This window comes from Lampris incognitus, chromosome 9 (assembly GCF_029633865.1).
Source record: "Lampris incognitus isolate fLamInc1 chromosome 9, fLamInc1.hap2, whole genome shotgun sequence".
Taxonomy (NCBI): domain Eukaryota; kingdom Metazoa; phylum Chordata; class Actinopteri; order Lampriformes; family Lampridae; genus Lampris; species Lampris incognitus.
The window spans coordinates 15891226-15912791 of record NC_079219.1 but is presented as its reverse complement, the minus strand read 5'-3'; the positions used below and the strand labels follow the sequence as shown (position 1 = coordinate 15912791).

General features: G+C 42.7%; 1 protein-coding gene across 1 annotated transcript in view; it reads left to right on the top strand.

Moving 5' to 3' along the window:
- The first annotated feature begins 1436 nt into the window (after window positions 1-1436).
- The window catches only part of mroh1 (maestro heat-like repeat family member 1), a 47584-nt gene continuing 27454 nt past the window's right edge, over window positions 1437-21566 (top strand). The window contains exons 1-16 of the mRNA XM_056285718.1: window positions 1437-1531; window positions 3395-3504; window positions 4423-4568; window positions 8255-8386; window positions 10277-10439; window positions 10948-11046; window positions 12133-12284; window positions 13332-13472; window positions 14887-14979; window positions 16429-16507; window positions 17552-17665; window positions 18062-18135; window positions 18314-18436; window positions 19862-19969; window positions 20204-20348; window positions 20684-20724. Of these exons, the coding sequence (XP_056141693.1) occupies window positions 3483-3504; window positions 4423-4568; window positions 8255-8386; window positions 10277-10439; window positions 10948-11046; window positions 12133-12284; window positions 13332-13472; window positions 14887-14979; window positions 16429-16507; window positions 17552-17665; window positions 18062-18135; window positions 18314-18436; window positions 19862-19969; window positions 20204-20348; window positions 20684-20724 (1632 nt within the window). The 5' untranslated portion in view covers window positions 1437-1531; window positions 3395-3482. The remainder of the gene's footprint in view (window positions 1532-3394; window positions 3505-4422; window positions 4569-8254; window positions 8387-10276; window positions 10440-10947; window positions 11047-12132; window positions 12285-13331; window positions 13473-14886; window positions 14980-16428; window positions 16508-17551; window positions 17666-18061; window positions 18136-18313; window positions 18437-19861; window positions 19970-20203; window positions 20349-20683; window positions 20725-21566) is intronic.

Here is a 21566-nt window from a genome sequence, read left to right as displayed (position 1 = left end):
CGGATCGAATCCCGGTGTTACCTCCGGCTTGGTCGGACGTCCCTACAGACACAATTGGCCGTGTCTGCGGGTGGGAAGCCAGATGTGGGTATGTGTCCTGGTCGCTGCACTAGCGCCTCCTCTGGTCTGCTGGGGCGCCTGTTCAGGGGGGGAGGGGGAACTGGGGGGGGGGGGATAGCGTGATCCTCCCACGCGCTATGTCCCCCTGGCGAAACTCCTGACTGCCAGGTGAAAAGCAGCGGCTGGCGACTCCACATGTATCGGGGGAGGCATGTGGTAGTCTGCAGCCCTGCCCGGATCGGCAGAGAGGGTGGAGCAGCGTGGGGTAATTGGCCAAGTACAATTGGGGAGAAAAAGGGGGGGGGGAAATCCAAAAACAAAAAAACAAAACAAAACTAAAAGTAATTACCCTCAAGTAATAACTACGGGTGCAATTTAAAGATGAAATAAGGCCCATGGCCTAACACAGTGGATCTGCAAATCACAGGTAGGGGCAAGAGGAGGGTCAAAATGAGAGTCATGTCATACTAATGAATACTAATAGAATTGATTTTGTCGTCTTTCAGATGTCTTTGTGTGTAGCTCATATTGACATTGTTTTTCCATTTTAATTATGGACATAGGTTGGAGGTGCGTACCTATAGTAATTGCGTCTGTGTGCGTACAGTATGTGAGTCTGATGCCCTAACCAGGTAAATGGCCATGAGCTGTCACTGGAAAAAATATAAAATTTATGCTTATAACATTTATTGGATTTTATTATAAAGTGGATTTTCCACTATAGTATTTAAAAATCAAACCCCAGTTTTTTAAGCCTACTGCGTGCATGGAAATATGTTAAATTGCAGGAAAATGACCCACCACCCCAACCCACTCCCAAACCCGCCTCTGGATAAAGGGAGCCACCCCTGCTTTCAAATACATACATAAATACTATACTTTCCAGGATACTACAACTTGTAATTTGGTGGAAGGATCGGTAAATAATGGATGTAATTCGCTCTAAAAAAACAAAAATCCATAGTTGGATTTTTTTGGACCCAACCAACCCCACATCTGAGCACTTTTTTGACATGATTTTTTTATGAGGATGGGGGCAGTTAAGCATGTACCATGTAGGGTCAGGTCTGATAGGAGCCATATCTGCATATCCTCCCCTATTCTCTTAATCTCCTCATTTGTAGTGTCTGCCTCGTCTGCCCTGTCAATTAATCACCATAAATGCAAAAAAACAAAAACAAAAAAACCCCACAAAAATTTGAACACTGCTTCTACATACTCCGGTTCTATGATGACAGAGCCCAGATGGCCCCGCCCACTCCATGATACATTCCTGCTGACTGGAGGCACATGATCAGGCGTGTTTACACCTGCAATGATAGAGGCGCGCGCACACACACGCGCACGGATATTTCTTTAACCAACTGCGGGCAAGAAAAACCCTCCGTCCAACAGCTTTAAAAAGCAAAGCATCACGCAGCGTTGCCGTGTGGGGTGACCGGCTACGGCAAGCTGAGCGGCCGTCGGTAAGGTCAGTGACGAGCGGGCAGACTTGTGTTTTGCCAGGCTGTGATGTTGGAGGACACTCGCTCTTCCGTAGCAGCAAATGCTAAACGAGCTGACTGGTAACGTGTTGTGCTTTGGTGGCGTTGCCGCTAAAGCAGGCTGATTCTTCCGAAACCAACCCCTAAACATAGTGCGGCGGTGAAAGACTCAGTCGGTTACGTTGCGTTGCCGGCTTGCTGCGAACGTCGTTGCTGGTAGTCGTCACTTGATGCGTTTGGCCAGTGTCGGCTAACGTTAACCCAGCTCTGCCCGAAGTTACCGCCGGAGTGGGTTGTCGTGTTAAATACGTGTAGTTTAATGACTGTTGATATGTGATAGCTCGGCGTTATCTGCACCGGCTGCTTCGCATTTTGACCGTCGTAGAAGGTCAAAGCCGGCTGTTGGTTAATGGCAACGCTTAATCCATCGCCTAGTTTGCGTGTGGTGTGTGGTTGTGTGGTGCAGGTGAACGAAGAGGGAAAGCTGCGTGAAATGTGCTTTAAAAATCCTGACGCACTGTTGCTTTGCGAACGTGTCACCGTGGAACACTGCTGCTCATGAGATGCAAGCAAGGGTCTGATTGATTGACTGATTGACCGGCTGACTGGATTAGTTCAGTATGTTATATTAATTGAGTCCGTTAGAGATCAGTACTCCTTGCAGGAGACCCTTGAAATGATGTAAATATTCCCAATTATAGTCAAACCATACAGTGGTGCTGGTTGCCATAAAGCATAGGCTGCCTAACGCTGTCACTTGGGCAAATGTCTCCAGAAAAGATTGATAAATCAATAACCACCAGTATTGTTTGTGGTAGTATTCGTTGTGTGATCTTGCTAATTGAACTCGTAAGTGGACATAATACGTGTAACATTAGAGAAACATTAAGGGCCCCACATTTTCACAATTTGTCTAAAGTACTGCTCTTAACATCCATTGCACATCTGTCCGTCTTGGGAGAGAGAGCCCTCCTCTGTTGCTCTCTCAGAGGTTTCTCCCTGTTATAGGTTGTTTTTTTTAGGGAGTTGTTCCTTTTCCGATGCGAGGGGCTAAGGACAGGGTGTTGTGTTGCTATAAAGTCCACTGAGGCAAATTTGTAATTTGTGATAATGGGCTATACAAATAAAATTGACTTGATTCTCTGTTTCACTATTTTTGTACTGCATAAGATGCCTGATAAAATTATTGTGCACTTTTCTGAATTTGTTGGCATCTTAGAAAGTCCCTGAATTTCCTGTTTTGACTTGTTCCCAGGGTGTAATTGGGGTCATGGGGCTTAATTGCATTTGTTGGCCTAATGTTTTTAATTCTGTTTTAGCTCCAACGGTGTAATGGCTTTTAAGTCATTTCGAGTGTCTCGTGGTCTTTATTCCTGGAAGGTTGATCTATTTTTTGTGATTTGTCCAGGTTGGGCAAGTCCCACAAAGAAAACGCTATGTCTTAACTAACTTCATGTTTTGGAGGAAAGCAAGTCACGGAATTAGGGGTGAAAATTTGAGGCGTAGAGGCCGTTCATATGAAGGTCCCCAGATCGTGAGACATTGACAGTTTTGTGCCACTTCATCACTAAATAGTGACTCATGAATCACTGCGTTGCTGTATTTGTCCACCACTTGTATGTAAAAAATGCACTCTACTTGATTAGATATGCACTGCCAATATCTACGTATCTACAATAAGGATCATATTCTGCAGTTATCGACATGGAGCCTAATGAAGTTGCATTCGCTGCATCTTGTGACACATCTCAACCTTGTTGGGGGGGGGGGCATCATGAAAAAGGAAATGCATGGCTCAGGGAGTATTAATGTTCATCAGATGAGTTGACTGCCATTTTGTTAATGCTTAGCTCTAGGTAGCCACCACCCATCAGTCCCCCAAGAGGAAGCTTCGTCCTCGGGCACAGACTTCAGGAATCCAATCCTCTCGCATCCAACATGGATGAGACAGATGTGGAACGTGAGTAATTTCTTGATTTCTCTTCTCTTCTCCTCAAACTAAGCTCTGCTGGATGTATCTGAATGTGTTTTGAGTGTCTGAACAGATTGAATGTGTTTGACATGCTTTTAATGTTTTGAAGACCCACTGGATTTGAGCTGGCCTAATTAAAAGCCTTTGGTTGTCCTGCTGAGCTTTGTGTTCACATTGACCCTTGCTCTGCTCAGTATTTTTTTATGCCATGCTGTAACATAACTACGTTTTCTATTAACGGGTTCTCTTTCCTGTTGCAGGACTTGGTTGTTTTGCTTATGCTGTTTTTCTCTCTCTCTCTATTTTTTTTTGTTTTTGTTTCCAGTGTTTACCCATTGCTGTTCTCTACCCCAAGTTGCCTCATGTCCTGTTGGACATACCACCGAGATCCAAATTATTGTTGTAATTGCTGTATTTAATTAAAATCTGATTATTTATTATTATTGATTACAGAATGCCGTGGAAGCATTGAATAAAAGCGAAGTTGCTCCATTTTGTTGAATGTTAGTGCAGTACTTACAAAACGAGATAATTCTAGCTTGCCACTCCCTCACTTGCAACCTCTAACATGGTTGGGGGAGAGAGCATGTTCCCGTCTGAAGCTAATAGTTGTGTCGTTGCTGTTTTTGACATTGAACTTGGATGCAAAAGTGTTTTTGGGCTTTACTAAAAGAACAGAGAGGCACTTGTTCGATAAGTGAACCCGTCTTCTTGGCATACACTGTAGCTTGACTGCTCTGTGTATGGTTCTGTCTCTTCTGCTCTCCTCCCACAGTGACCAGCTGGTTATCTACTTACTATAGTGGGGGGTTTTTTGTGTCTACTGTTTCTCTCTGGAGGTGACGTTGGCAATAGCAGTCCCTGTTTGTGCCCAGTGATTCTACTCTCTTTGTGTTTCTACTCTAGAGGTCACCCTGGCCTTACTGGATGCAGCTAATGATAAAGACTCAGAGGTCCAGGAACAGGTTAGGAAGTCCATGTTGACCCTGGGAAAACAAAGGTCAGACAGAGTGCTTGCCATGTGTCAGGACTACCTCCTGAAACACCCAAAGGTAAAAACCTTACATTACAGCTCTCTCCTGTCATATCCTGTCTCAAACTGTCATTGTTATCCACGTTTTATCCAAGTGTCAGTGCCCATTTGTTTCCCTGTGTATTCAATAGATTAGCACAACATCGGTATACTTAAACCACCATTCATATCGAGTATTATAATCGTACTCTGACTTCGATTCTAGCCAGGTGGCAAAAATTGCTCAGACACGGTTGAGCGTTAAGCGTGCTTAACTGCAGCGTGCTTGTCTGAGGCTGGGGTCACGCTTATGGTGTAGGATGCATTTACGCCTAAGCCACTGAATCTACTACTCTCTGCTCTAGGGATGGGCACCGAAACCCGGTATTAAACGGGAACCGGCGCTAAATTATTAAAGAGAGACTGACATGCCCTTTCTGAACACATTTTTTTAACATTGGGAGTTTGAATCGTAACCGAAAATAGGTGTTGTTTTATGAATTCAAAGCTATTGGCTACTGTCTTCCTGGGTGGGTGGGGCTCGGCACCGCTCATCACTTGTTATTTACCAAAAATGTCGGATAGCGTGAGCGAGAGAGAGATCCTCTGTGAGGATTACAGTTTCGAGGAGGAGGATTTGGTGATACAAATAACTGTTAGATAGATAGATGATAGATATTTAGATAAATAGATAGACAGATACTAGATAGATAGATAGATAGATAGATAGATAGCAATATGTCGTAGCAAGATCAATAATAAAGTCTCAGCAAAATAGCACAAACTCGAGCCAAGTAGCTAGCAGGAGGGGGTGAAAGAACGGCTTCTCCGTGGTTTTATAGCATCTCACTGCGGACACGCACGATATGCAAATTGACTGGTGTCTACCTATCCACCGGCACAATTTGTCATTGGACACCATCTACAATCAATCACAGGTCTCTCTCTCGAGTGGCCGCAGACGCGCTGTTTTGGCCACTGAATTTCTCCATGGTCACATTCCAACTTGGAACATAGCCTATCAATAGGAATTTTCAGATTTTGATGTCAGTATCACTTTAAAGACTGTAGTATTGATAAGCTATGATGTTAATGGCTCTGCTATCAGTATTGGAGAAATTAAGAAAATACATTTCCTATTCATTTTAACATTATCTTGCACCTTTTATCTCACCAACTCTGTTTTCTAATTTGCAGTAAAGTTAAGGGATTTGTCTGTGACGCATTTTCACTATTCCCGATCCAGAAGAGAGATCTCTCTCTCGGAGCCTGTTGTATGTGTGAGCCGAGGGGCGGGGCCAGCTCTCTGCCTCGCTCTCTCAGACGCGCACACACACATATACACACACACACACACACACACACACACAGAGCCTGCTCTTAGTGACAATGATGGAGAGAACTAAACGGTTCAATAGTCTGGTTATACTACGCTAGAGTCGATGCTGACAAAGCTCGTTGCCACAAGTGCAACAAGTCTTTTGCATGTAAGGGTGGAAACACAAGCGATCTTTCTGGCATCAGATACAGGCGGAGAAATTTACAGCTTTCGACTTGCTAGCTCGTAGTTCATCTCTCGTTGCCCCATCCACCTCAGGTATGTTATGTATGCTAGCAGCCTAGAAGCCCACACAGAGCTAACTAAATTATACAAACATGGGTTAATGATTAAAAGTAACACTCTGGGCGTCCGGGTAGCGTAGCAATCTATTCCGTTGCTTACCAATACAGGGCTCGCTGGTTCGAATCCCCGTGTTACCTCTGGCTTGGTCAGGCGTCCCTACAGATACAACTGGCCGTGTTTGTGGGTGGGAAGTCGGATGTGGGTATGTGTCCTGGTCGTTGCACTAGCGCCTCCTCTGGTCGGTCAAGGCTCCTGCTCAGGGAGAAGGGGGAACTGGGGGGAATAGCGTGATCCCCCCTTGGTGAAACTCATCACTGTCAGGTGAACAGAAGCTGCTGGCAACGCCACATGTATCGGAGGAAACGTGGTAGTCTGCAGTCCTCCCCGGATCGGCAGAGGGGTTGGAGCAGCGACTGGGACAGCTCGGAAGAATCGAGTAATTGGCTGGATACAATTGAGGAGAAAAAGGGGGAACCCCCCCCCCCCAAAAAAAAAATACCAAAGGAACCAATAAAAGTACCATTAAAGTACCGGATTTATACGCAGCATCGGTAAGAGTAGCAGTACTGTTAAAATCTTGGCGATACGACAATTCTAATTTGAAACGACAATTATTCGTTTCAAATTAGAAACGGTCACCATGACATGACTCCCACACAGCACGCTGCTTTCAGATGCTACTGTTATTGCTTGTATTCATTTTTTGTCTGACAGTGGGGGGTTTGAATGGATATTTCAAGCCAAGAGCACATTCAGTTCTCATCACCTTTAAGTTGCTTCAAACTGTGCGGCTTTCCACAAAATGAAATCGCTGAAGCATTAATGTCGCTTTCTGGTGACTAAAAAGGGAACAAAATATGGATTTTCACAGCGACAGCACACCAGTGTTATGGGAAGTGGTGAGAGATAATACTTGTGTGATGCATTTATTTCTTGTTGTGAATGCATATATTTCTTAGCTGCGGTAACTAACAACAGTCATTAGCTAATCTGGTAAACCCTGTCACATTTCAAGGGCCCCTCAGAGCTCCTAACAAACGGTGGCTTGTCTTGTTACTGACAGTGTGTAATTCAAGCTTTTATACCTGTACAAAGGTTAGGCATCCTTTATTTCTTTTGCTTTTCTATCTCGGTGATCATTTGCTTGTTTTTTTTTAGTCCACTACCCACAAGGTTATACAGTGTTCCCACGTCAGTAGCATAATTCAATTCAAAACTTTGTTGCAGACTCAAAATAATGTCAGCCCATGAGGAAGTCTGAGAAAAGACCACATTCAGCTTGTCTGGATGATATTTAATTTGTTTAATTTACTCCCTAACTTTGCTGCAGAGGATGTCTGCCGCACACATCTTCTGGTGGTGCAGCAAACATCTTATCTCCCTGTCGCAGCAGTTGATCATGTGATTATGAGATGACACCGCCATTACCCATTCAAATGAGGAAATGCGCCGGTCAACAGAACATCCTTGATGTTAACCTTTTAAACAGCTCACATGACCGGAGTATAAATTGTAAAGTGGCCTCACAGCCAGATTTACTACTACTACGATCCGCATATTTGATTTGGCAAAGGTTTTATGCAGGATGCCCATCCTGACGCAACCCTCCCCATTTATCCGGGCCTGGGACCTGCTCTAAGAATGCACTGGCTTGTGCATCATCAGTGGCCAGGTTGCCTCACAACCAGGTAATCCTGGGTTTAATCCCAGAACCCCTAAGTGGATTTTGCATGTGCTTTCTCTGGTTCCCTCCAGGAACTCCCATCTCCTTCTGCTATACAAACAAAGACATGCCCACAGGCATAACATAGATATTAATGTGATTTTTTTGCGTGTGTCCGTCCGTCCTACAATGAACTGTTGCCCTGTCCAGCGTATCTTCCTGATGCCTGCTGACATAACCTTGCTAAGCCCCCTCAGGTGACGTGATGTCACCTTTGGACAAAGGCTGAGGACAAAGGCTTTATACAGTTTGGCAAATCACTGTGATTTAATCTTGGGGATAGAAGTAATTAAAGAAGTAGATAAGACCCTGTTCTATTAAACCAATTTCAGTTCTTACCTTCTTCGTGTTCCCTGCCCGCTCCTCTCTGCTCCTGTAGTTAATAGTGAGCCACAGAGTGGTGATTCTTCAGACCATTGAGCTGATCGTTGCCAGCAAGATAGAGGAAATCACCAACCCAAGGACGAAGAGCATCATCTCTCTGGCCTCGGACGAGATGACAAGATCTAAGGCATGTGAAGTTAATAAAATCAGATTGTGATTGACATGGTTCATTAATGGGTGGGTTTACTTTTGAGTGACATGAATCGTTGTGTGGTATTCCTTAAAACTTTAGAGGCATCAGATAAATGTTCAGCTAACTTAGAAGTCTCTTGACAGCTCTTAATAATGATATCAAAAAATACGAGGGAAAAAAATGCAAGGATTTTGGGATATGTAGGCCTCTGGTATATGAGGATAAGTTTTATTAGACAGCGGAATCGTTTTGATTTATCGTTCATTTTTGCCTACATTTGGCTGAAGCGAAAATAGAATCTGCAAAGGCAACAAAGGATCAAATTCGGTTTTATTTAAAAACATTAAAGCATAATGCTATTATTAGATTAATGTCCTGGCTTGCCTGATTGTGAAACAACCTTTCAGTTAATTTTTTTCTGCAGTTTGTCAATAGAATATATGAACAAGAGAGCCTTGGGAGGGGAAACAGTGATTCTCCTCCTCTGAGGGTGAACTTCACACAAGCTCAGTTTCATACTGTTTTGGAGATAGGATGGGGTGCAAAACAGTTTTAGCTGAATATTCAAGGACACACTCTTCTCTGTCTACCTAGTGGAATATCTATACCAAGAGATGAGAAACAGAACTTTGTGAAATGGTTAATTATACTCGATCTTAAAGTCTTCGGCATAACTACCTTCAAAAGGTCATAGGTCATGAAATGTATACAAAGTGTAATGTTCAACATTCTTCCACGAATGGGATCAAAATATTGGGAGCAAATGTGATTATGAAGGGAAAATATTACACTAGTGTTATAATATAAAAACAGGTGTTAACATTCAGCCCAAACAATAAACGGCCTGAATTTCTAATTATGTTAGTAATATCCACTAGTTCTCAAATTTAATGCTTAAGACTGAAATTTATACTTATTCCATGTATTTGTATTATCAAGGTCATAAAGACTCTGACATTTTACTAAAGTATTTGATCTCAGAATTACTTGTATCCTTTTCTGTGTGTTGCCCTATGTATAGTATAAATTAAAGGGACAATTCACTGATTTAAAACATCTGTCTGCAAAAGGGATAGCATTTGAACAGCTGTTGGAGCGCTTTCTGACCATGTCTATTCCTGGAGCTGTTTTGGTGAAAGAAACTTACAGCCTGGTTCGGCTTGGGTTTCTAATCTCCGTCATACTCCAGAGATGTTCAAAAACACATCCTCTATCTCTCAGCTAAGCTACATTTCCAATGATGGATTTAAAATTCTACAACATTAGTGCATAGTATGGACAATGATGCAGACAGACACTTGTGTGCAATGCATTGTGGTATGTGTAGACACTGTCAGAAAGGTTTTGTGAGCAAGAGAACATGGATTTCACCACCACTATAATGCGTAGTGAGGATTTCATTGTTGGGTGGCACAGTGGTTAGCCCAGTCGCCTCACAGTAAGAAGGTCCTTTGAGCCCTGGGGTAGTCCAACCTTGGAAGTCATCCCAGGTCATCCTCTGTGTGGAGTTTGCATGTTCTCCCCATGTTTCTTCCGGGTGCTCCAGTTTCCTGCCACAGTCCAAAGACATGCAGGTCAGGTGAATCGGCCATACTAAATTGTCCCTAGGTGTATGTGTGTGTGTGTGTGTGTGTGTGTGTGTGTTGGCCCTGTGATGGACTGGTGGCCTGTCCAAGGTGTCTCCCCGCCTGCTGCCCAGCGACTGCTGGGATAGGCTCCAGCATCCCGCGACCCTGTGTAGGATAAGCGGTTTGGATAATGGATGGATGGATGGATTTTATTGTTTTAGTTGATTACATCACCCATCAGTACTGATTGCACATACGTAAAACTATCAGTGAATTATTCCTTGAACAGTTTGTTCTGTCTTCCTTGTTTATTCAGGAAGTGGTCCCTGATTGGCAGCAGGCAGCGAGTAACATCCTGGTCGCTGTGGGTAACAAGCACATCAATGACATCATGGAGGAGATTCTGAGCAAGTTTCAGCCCGGGGTCCTACCACACTTCTTTGTGGTCCAGACACTAGCCAATCTCTCTGATTCAAATGGTAAGAAAACATCCACATACATAGGGTCCACATTTCAGAGTCCAGTAGGAACCCAGTCACAATCATGACCATCACCATCTCTTCCACTCTCACTCACACACACACTCTCTCTCACACACATTCTCACGCCCTCAATTTCTCATGGCACTTGAATAAACAGGTGACATGATGAGTCATTGCCAAGTGAGTCAGGAATCAGAAACGCTACCCTGTTTAAAATAAATAAATAAATGATTGAAAATAAAATTGCAGCTTGTGAGAATTTTTTTTTTGGGAAACTGTCAGAAAATTTTTTTCTTTGTGATTAAAGTCAAATTGCTCTCTTTTACATGGAAAGTGCAATAATCAATAGTGTGGCTAGATCCAGCGGATTGGATGCATCTCCTTACTATTGACAGCTGCAAATGTAATTTGGAAAATGAGCACAGTGAATAGTACGCCACCTGTTACTCATTGTGTTGTGTGATTAAAATGTTGTCAACACGGCGTTGTCCTCCTTGTTCTGCAGTCTACGGTATGGTGCCGTTCCTTAATGCCATCCTGGGCACAATGCTACCCATGCTGGGCATGGCGAAACAGGACAACATGAAGTGGGTCTTTTCGTCTGGTAAGTCACCTGACATTTGGTCAAAACATGTTTTTCACCTCTGTGTCGCTTCCAAAACATAGAGATCTCAGATACTGGTCATATAATCCAACTACCTACTTCAGTCCTTTATTTCTGACTTTGATAGATGTAAGTGGCAAGACGAGGAACACCCCAAAAAAATGTCATCTCTCTTCCTATTAGCATCATGGGAGAAATACTGCCCCTTTGGCATAGCTGGTTAACGTAAAATGCTAAGTCGAGTCACTATTCTTTTGTATCGGATTGTATTTGATTATTTTTAAAGTGCCCCCCTGTATTTTCATCAGTGTATTTGTTTTATTATCATTTCTTCAACTATTCATTTCCCATGACCTGTATCTTTTATATTATGTATGTAGAGCACTTTTGGTTTGAAGTTCTACAGACATAAAGATCATTATTATCATTAATGTTGTTGTTATTGTTACTTATAACAATAACTTATAAAATGTAAGTAGTTTGACTGAAAATCCCTTTAAAAACAAATGTTTTTCATTAGATATCTGGAAAAAATTGTTTCAATGTGTATTATGTCTTACAAACAAGTACGGTAAATTCTAATACCTTTCCTGGACAAAAACAAATGCCTCAATAAATATATATATATATATCTATCGGATGATCCGCTGTGGCGACCCCTAACGGGAGCAGCCGAAAGTAGTAGTAGATATATATATATATATATATATATATATAAACACTCTTCAGAAGATAATTCCACATATAAACTTCTAAAATGTAATTGTTTTTCTACAAGTAATATACTAACATTGTATTTGAAGTTTTGAATCTGCAGTTGTGAATAATTTGATCTGGGTCATGCCTCGTTTCATTACTTAGTAATTGACAGTTGTGTGGTTTATTTTAGCCAACTTGCCCGCATACAGTCTCTTATGTATGACTGTACATCGACTGTATCGTTCCAATAAGTCAAAAAGTGAACCGAGCCAATAGTGGGGAAATGATAGTTGTCCCTGTTTCGCTTATGCTCAATCATTCCCTTTTACTTCCTCTCCCTAGTCTCCTGAACCTGTCTCTCTGTCTCTCTCCCTTTCCCTCGACCAGCTTTGTGTCATTTCAGCGACAGTATCTTGGAGTACCTGGCCAACCTGGACAAAGCTCCAGATCCCACAGTCAGGAAAGACACCTTCTCCAGTGAAATTTACGCAGCTTATGACACACTCTTTAATAGTTGGCTACAAAGCAGGGAGTCTAAGGTAATGTCCCCTCGGCCCACTAATTTTCTAGAAAACAAAGTGTGTCGGAGGGGATAATCATTCTGACTCATTATTCACGGTACAGTAACTGTAAAGGAATTTGACCCGAGGTCATTTGGCTCTGACAACATGCAAAAAGTAACTCGGTGAAAACAGACGCATGTTACAGGGACAAAAAAAAAAATTGACTGAAAATACATGAAAATTTCAGCCGCTAGATGTCTTTTTCTGATTCATTCAGGCAGTAAAGCATGCAGTACGTTGATGAAGATGAGATATGATAGGATTCAGTATGGTTGTAAGGGAAGGAAAATTCTCCTGTGATATCTACGTTGCCTACTGTAATTCAGCAATTGGCGTCAAAGTGGAGGGCCGGAGTCAACTTCTGGAGTTGTATTGCCTGTGTTTCTATGTCAGGTTACCAATAACTCTGAAACCGTTTCTTTATTCATCTTTCAACTGACTGGAATAGCCTGTTTGCGCCGATCATTGCTAATTTAAAACCAATTGCTAGTCTTTAGCTATAGAGGGGTTGTTCCAGATGGTTTGTCATACATGCTAACAACTGCCCACAAGCCATTGATGAGGAACAGAGGGAGAAGCTTCTAAGTGTGTCCTTCTATTTGACAAGTGCCTGGTTTAAACACAATGAAACAAACAAGACGACCTAAATTGTCACGGTTTTTACTAAATACTGATGGTTCAGTGAAGGGAATCCTGGATTATTCGAATTTATGGTGCTTTTTACTGTTAACAGTTTATGTGCCCAAATGAATTTAACTGCTCACTTAAGATTAGCATTTTGGATCTTATTTTAGAACTATTAAAGGATCCATGGTTTTCAGAGGCACTCTGTACCAGATCTACAGTGAGCCACGTAACCAGGGTGTAACAAAGAAATGCGTCTCTACTACATTAGTGAAGGCAAGGGACCTATTAGGCCTAATTCTGTTTGACTGAAGCAACAAGCACCATCCTCTGTTTAAACCTTCCCTTCCCTCTCTGACCTTCCCCCAATAATCGGTTTCTTTTCTTTTCTTTTCCCAGTTGAGGATAACAGTGGCTGAGGCACTGGGCTCTATGTGTCACCTTATGGCCAGCGATAAATTAGAGGAGCAGATTCCCAAACTCATTCCTGCTATTCTTTCCCTTTACAAGAAGAATGCCGAGCACTACATCATCAGCAAGGTACCGCATTTATTGGCTTGAACATTAGCGACAGACACCTTCATTGCACTGCTTGTGATTGCTGATTATGTAACTTTATTCTTTTTTTCTTTTTTTTACATTTTTTGCCCCCTCTCTTTTTCTCCCCAATTGTACTTGGTCAATTACCCCACTCTTCTGAGCCATCCTGGTCGCTGCTTCACCCCTTCTGCCGATCTGGGGAGGGCTGCAGACTACCACATGCCTCCTCCGATGTGTGGCGTCACCAGCCACTTCTTTTCACCTGACAGTGAGGAGTTTCACCAGGGGGACGTAGCGCATGGGAAGATCATGCTATTCCCCCCCAGTTCCCCCTTCCCCCTGAACAGGCACCCCGACCAACCAGAGGAGGCACTAGTGCAGCGACCAGGATACATACCCACATCCGGCTTCCCACTTGTAGATACAGCCAATTGTCTGTAGGGACACCCAACAAAGCCGGAGGTAACACGGGGATTCGAACTGACGATCCCTGTGTTGGTAGGCAACAGAATAGACCGCCACACCACCCGGACGCCCACGTAACATTATTCTTAACTGGGTTTTTGAAGTTTGCAGATCTATGAGATAAAACTTAATCAAGGGGTGTCCAGGTGGTGTAGCGGTCTATTCCATTGTCTACCAACACGGGGATCACCGGTTCGAATCCTCGTGTTACCTCCGGCTTGGTCAGGCATCCCTACAGACACATTTGGCCATGTCTGCAGGTGGGAAGCCAGATGTGGGTATGTGTCCTGGTCGCTGCACTAGCGCCTCCTCTGGTCAGTTGGAGAGCCTGTTCGGGGGGGAGGGGGAACTGGGGGAATAGCGTGATCCTCCCATACGCTACATCCCCCTGGCGAAACTCCTCACTGTCAGGTGAAAAGAAGCGGCTGGCGACTCCACATGTATCGGAGGAGGCATGTGGTAGTCTGCAGCCCTCCCCGGATTGGCAGAGGAGGTGGAGCAGCGACTGTGACAGCGCGGAAGAGTGGGGTAATTGACCAAATACAATTGGGGAGGAAAAAAAAGGGAGGGGGGGGGGGGGATAAAAAAAAAGGAACATAAATGTTGTTCAAAAAGCCACTCCCCATCCACCCCTCTTCAAACTGTCTTCTGAAAGTGTTTCTCACCAAGGTAGCTTTCTGTTGCTTGAGTATCAACACCACCAACAATTTGCTGCAGAATTTTCACTCTCGGAACAAAACTGAAAGGTTCCCTGGTAAAGAAGCTAGGTTTTGTCTGCTAATCGCAGTTGCTAATGAATTTGAAAACTAAACTTGAGGACGATTATAACTTGTCTGGAAAAAAATTGTTTCATTTGTAATTTTCTCACTCACTCAGGTGTGAAGAAACCAGATTCACGTTCAAAAAGTATAATATGGCACTGAAATCTTCCTTCCTGCTTCCTTTCCAGAGTGTGTGCAACGTGCTAGATGCTTCTGTCAACATGGGCAGCAGAGTGCTAGAGACACAACTGGACGGTCTTCTTTCTGCATTGCATCAACAGGTCTGCACACACACATGCAAACACACTCGAGCAAAAAATCAAACTCACACATCCAACCACATACACAGTAAAAGACAGCGCAATTTGTTTCCCTATTATCTGTCTGACAGATTCACACATATAGAGGAAACACGCACCACCAGTAGCATAAACAAACATCTTCTGTTTAAAGAACCATCCAGGCAATTTATTTATTTATTGCTATTCAGCGAAATCCAATTTAAAACATGCATTTTGTAATACACAAGTAAGCGTCTGTTTATATAGCACCTTTTAAAACCAAGTTACAAAGTGCCGCACAAGATTCAGAAAAATAAACAACATTTATATGCAGAAAAGTATAACTTACAGCCCCTTTACAGGAAGGCAAGGTGATCCACAGGATTGAATCCACTGAAGTAAACCAGTAGAAACTGCATTACTTAAGATTATAATTTGGCCCATGCATGACTGTAATAAATTGCTGTTGCTTTCAAACCAGTTCTTGCATGTTTAACTTTGAGATTAGTGAGCCAGTCCAGCAATAAACATCTTTAATGCTAACTTGCACGAGATTGATCTAATACTAATCAACCCAGTTTATCCCAATGCACTAAGTTGGTAATGCTGGCGAATTAGCGGTGGACCTCAGCCACCTGAGTCCATGTCATCTGCTACCTGACAGGGGCTGGTTCCCCTTGCAGTGCTGTTTGTCAAATGAGTAGGTTGCAATCATATATTATTAGTAATGTGGTTCTTGTGATGCAGCCCTGTCTGGCTTGGTTCCGTAAAGTTGCAAGACCACACCAGGCTAGCACCAAGAAACTCGGGTACAATGGTGGTTTGCACAGATCACCATTTCGTGCAAATCTGTCACTCCTCCTTGACATTTTGTGTTCGGTTTACGTCGGGCTTTCCTGTGAGATATGTCAAATGATTCGGTCACTGTAGTCACATGTTGTGCTTTCCCCATGACTCTTGGGAGCTGGTCTCGTGCCTTAGCTGTTGCAACATTTTCATCACAGTGACTATGCATGATGCAGCGCGACTTGATTCATGATGCAAGTCTCCTGAGTTCTGTCTCGTGGGTGGAAAGACATGACTAAAAATCTCAGTCACAGGTTTCACTGCTAGTACAACCAGTTTTTCTTTTCTTTTTTTTTAAATCCAAATTAATTGTCTTTGATCAGCACACTGAACTTCTAAATGCACCTTAAGTGTGGTAAACTTTATTCAAACTTTTAAACTAAATGTTAAGTACCGTTTGTAAGCAATGTTTTGGAATCTGTCATCACTGTGCCAATTCATCAGTTAAGCCAATTTGAATCATCAGACTTTTTTTTACTGAACAGATCACGCCGTGACATAAAAAAGTGTCTCAAAATGCACCCCTGGGAAGCCAGTTGTTTATAGAACTTTGTCAAGTGTTATGAATAGCTCTCATGATCTCCTAATCCACCCTTCCCTCAGGTGTGTACCCCTGTTGACTACAGCAACCCACCAACTGTCAAGAACCACAATGAGGTCCTGCGCTGCTTCAGCTTGTTAGGTACAACTAAAGCTGTTCACTGTGTGTGTGTGTGTGTGGTGGTGGGGGGGTCTGTTCCCTTACAGTATTTTAAGTGGACAGAAGTAATTATTTTTGTCAACGTTAGATAAGTTATTCCATTTCATTTTCCCTTAAGTCAGCTTCTGACACAAGTCTTTTGTGTGTATTGCCATGTAATAAACACAAGGCTTCAGTTAACCTTGATCCTTGATCCCCCTGCAGCCTATATTCCAGCTCTAGAATGAGAGGAAAACCAGATATATTCATCATGAAAACTGTGCCGTCAGAGCCATCTGTTGCTGGATGTGAAAGAAGCATCTAGTTTTTTTTACCTGACCAGGGTTAAAAAAAACACCCCTGTGAAGGGTAAATGAGGGTAGTCCCCCGTCTTACTGGCTTTCTTACATGCCAGAGCCTGACTTGAATGTTTTTCAACCCTCTTCGGTTTGCTCTATATTGAAGGGTATACTGTTAATGTTCAGTTTAGACAAAATTTGGTCTTAACCCTATAGAGGCTGTGAGAAAGTCCATGTGAGTTCTTAGATTGACTAGGATTCCCCTCTGGAGTTGAGACAAAAAGCTGTGCTATAACTGGACATTTCTACATGGTGTGATAAATATGCTAAGTCTCGAAATTCTCTGCTATTTTCACCTCATTAAATAATGGGGCTTCCATGATGGTATAAAACATTTTATGGTGACAGTCTGAAGTGTTTGGAAAGTGATGACAGTTCTTCAGCAGGAAGTGTGCTGCTCTCTATCTGATTTAGTTATATGGAGTCACATGAACAGTAATAAGATCATCCATGGCCTCCTCTCCTCGTCCCATGAAATAATTGCGTTAACTGTGATGGATTCTTTTTCTTCTCTCCAAGTCTCTCTTTAGTTACATTCTTCTTCTATTTCTTTGTCATTTTGCTGTCCTTCCTATCTATATTTTATTGAAATGTTCACCTTTTTCATTCTCTATTTTCTTTGTATTTATATCTTCGGTTTTTGTATTTATATCACCTGTTTGTCTCTCCATCTCCCATCCGTTCTAAGGCAACTCCTTTCCGGACCGACTGGTGGTCTATATTCTTCAGAAGTTGGAGAACAATAATGAGAGGAACAGGATGGGTTCCCTGGCCGTCATTCGCCACCTTATCAATTCTACCAGTGAGATAATTCAAATATACTCACATTCTGATAGAGGCACATACTCTCCCCCTCTACCTTTGTCAAATACACACACACACACACACACACACACACACACACACACACATACACACAGAGTCGGGTACTCCAAGTTTCACTCCGCACTCATTGCTCTCATTTCCAAATGTTTTCTAATTATTCTCATAGCTCACCAAGAACAGTAAGAATAATCCTTCTCCAGTCCCATGTGCTGCTAATTCGCTGATCTTCTTCCAACATTGCTAGAGAGGCATTAAAATAATTGTCAGGTATCCAGCGGGATACCTGAGAATCCCAAATTTATGTATTTTAATGCACTCATTTTGTTACACAACTGGGTCTTCCTTAATAAGTCTGTGTGTGTCTGTGTTGCAGCTTCCGCACTGGAGACCAAGAAGTTTATGATTTTAGCGAGCATCAGACCACCAATGGCTGACCACAGCAATAAGGTAAGGCAGGCAAGCTAACTAAGATTTCCCTTTCCATCTCAGAGGAACTATCTAGTTAAATGGAAGTGAAGTAAATCTTCTTTCACTTCCTTTACATCCAGACTTCCGGCATTCTGGGTGATCCTACGTTGTCACTCTCACAGTATCTTTTTCTGTCTTTTGTCTCTTTCTCCCCAAGGTGAAGAAGCGTGTGATCCAGGTGATCAGTGCCATGGCTCATCATGGCTACCTGGAGTTAGAAGGGGGAGAGCTATTGATTCGATATATTGTTCAGAATTGTGCCTTGCCCGACACATACCAGGTACGGGTATTTGTGTATGTGTGTAACGTATTCACTCTGAATATTGGCGTTTTGTTGAAGAAATTGGATTTGTCTAGAAATTTCTGATGGGTGATTTTTTTTTTTCTTCACCAAAATGAAAATGAGCACATGGAAGGATACCTTGTGTGCTGATACAATGGTTTCACACTGAATACTCCCGCTTTACATCGAAGCAGCATAATCACCTATAAAATGACATTTGATAGAAAATATTCATGTTTATGGTATGTACTCTCTTTTAACAGTCTTTTTTATTTAGTCATTTAGTCACATTTTCAGGAAATTTGGCATTCAATTTCATTGCTACACAGATGACACCCAGCTTTATCTATCCACCGAGCCTAACTCCACTCTTCCACCCTCTTCCCTTTCTGACTGCTTACTAGAAATTAAATCCTGGTTTTCATACCACTTCCTCAAACTTCATAGTGATAAAACCAAGGTCCTCTTAGTAGGTACTAAATCTACTTTGACTAAACCTGATAGTTTTTCCCTCACTATTGACAAGTCTATAGTTCCTCCATCGCCTCAGGTTAAGAGTCTGGGTGTCATCTTGGACAGCACATTATCTTTTGTAGCTCACATCAACAATGTTACTCGGTCTGCATACTTCCACCTACGCAATATTAATCATCTTCGCCCATCACTTACACCTAACAGCACCGCTATACTCATTCACACCCTGGTTACATCCTGTATTAACTACTGCAATTCTATCCTCTTTGGTCTTCCCCTCAAGTGTCTTCATAAACTGCAATTGGTCCAGAATTCAGCTGTCCGTATCATTACCAGAACTCCTTCCATAGATCATATCACTCCAGTTCTTCAGCATCTCCATTGGCTCCCTGTTAAATACCGTATTGACTTCAAGATCCTGCTTCTTACCTTTAAGGCCCTTAATGAACTAGCTCCTTCATATGTTTCTGAACTCCTTCATATCCACACGCCCTCTCACATCCTCTTCTGTTCTCCAACTCACTACACCATTGACCTGGTTGACTACCATGGGGTCAAGAGCCTTCAGTCATTCTGCCCCTCGCCTATGGAGCTCTCTCCCACAAGACATTCGTAACATTGACTCTCTTTCAACCTTCACATCCCATCTCAAAACATACCTTTTCAAACTAGCATATTCGGTCTGATCCATTCTTCGTTGAGTTTTGTGCAGGTGATGATTTTATACTTATCTGTTGTATTAACTTTTTATTGTCTACCCTGTTTGTTTTGACTTCATGCTGTCTAATACAGTGCTGATTGTTTTTTTTTTTTTACTGTGGTCTGAAAGGTGTCCTTGAGTGCTCTGAAAGGCGCCCACAAATAAAATGTATTATTATTTGTTTGGCTGACCTAGTTCAATTAAGGCCTCTGTAAACATCTCTGTGTGCTTTGTACATGTGTATCCAGCGTGGCCAGAAGCCTACAGATCCAGAAGAGGTGACTAATGAGGCATTACGAAGTATGTGTGACAACACCCTGCACCTACTGACCACTACTATTGGGCATCTTGCTGACGTATGTATCAGTTTACTTGGCTGCCTCTATCCATTTCTGTCTAATCTGTTGGTCGTTCAGTGAAATACGGTCCTGCAGTCATGACAAAGTCAAGTCACACATTCCAAATGACTCTTACATGACTGAGTTATTTCTGCATGCTGAATGGCCTGTGATTTAAAGGGTGAATGAAAAGAGTGAATGAACAATCTCATCTGAGCAGATATCTGTCTGTTATTTATTTGTTTTTCATAGGTGCTATGGCCCATGTTGTTCTACTATCTGACTCCAGCGCAGTATAGCAATGCCTCCACGCCACTGTGTAAGAGCCTGATAGTTCTGGGCAACAAGATGAGAAATAACCAGGAGGCCAATTTTTATGTAGACTTTACACAGCAAGGTAGGGCAGTAATGAAACCCATTCTATCTATCTATCTGTCTGTCTGTCTGTCTCATCTAATCTGCTGACTGAAATGTATGGAAATAAAAAAACAGCCGCTGCTACAGTGAAAAAGACTGGCGAGGAAGATTTTGGGGTAGCCGTGCTTTGTTGTGCATTTAAGCTGCACATTTATTTGGATTTTGAATGAGGATTTAGACGAAGGTGAGCTGACGAAGTAAAGAAGGATCTTCAAGGCTTCATATTTGTTTATCTATGTAGTACTTTGCTGTTTTCCGTTTTCAGTCTCTATAAGATCTATTCTAAGCTTAAAGTTTCTTTTCTCTCTCCTCCAGACAATCTGCCCTCTGCTCAAACTCTGATGATCAGACTGCTGGTGGGTGTAACTCGATTAAGAAATACAGTTCTGTTTGGCAGGCTTATTATGCTGCCTTGCATGATCAAACAGGAGCTGTGCTTTGTAGATTGCACTTGTCTCCCTATGGCCTTGGGCCTAGTTAGCAAATTATTTTATGCGATGCTTGATTTATATGTGCCTTTTGCCCTTATTGGCTTATAGTTTAGATAATTATAGGCCCAGATCAGATTTTTGTTGTACAAAAGAATGCAGATTAATGTGTCATGTCGTTTTAGTATGGCTGAATCATTTGGCTAAGCAAGTAACATTTTAAGATAAAAAGAATAAGAAACGGGGCGTCTGGGTAGTGTGGCGGTCTGTTCCGTTGCCTACCAACATGGGGATCTTCGGTTCGAATCGCTGTGTTACCTTCGGCTTGGTCGGGTGTCTCTACAGACACAATTATTGGCTGTGTCTGCGGGAGGGAAGCGGGATATCGGTATGTGTCCTGGTCGCTGCACTAGCGCCTCCTCTGGTCAGTCCAGGCGCCCGTTCAGAGAGGAGGGGGAACTGGGGGGAATAGCGTGATCTTCCTATGTGCTATGTCCCCCTGGTGAAACTCCTCACTGTCAGATGAAAAGAAGCAGCTGACGACTCCACATGTATTGGAGGAGACATGTGGTAGTCTGCAGCCACCCCCGGATCGGCAGAGGGGGTGGAGCAGTGACCGGGATGGCTCGGAAGAGTCGGGGAATTGGCCAAGTACAATCGGGGAGAAAAAAGGGGGGAAATCGAAAAAAGAAAAAAAAGAAACCCCATTTTATACAAATCACATTTCCCTATTTCATTTCAAATGGATATTTTAGAGATGTATTAAATAT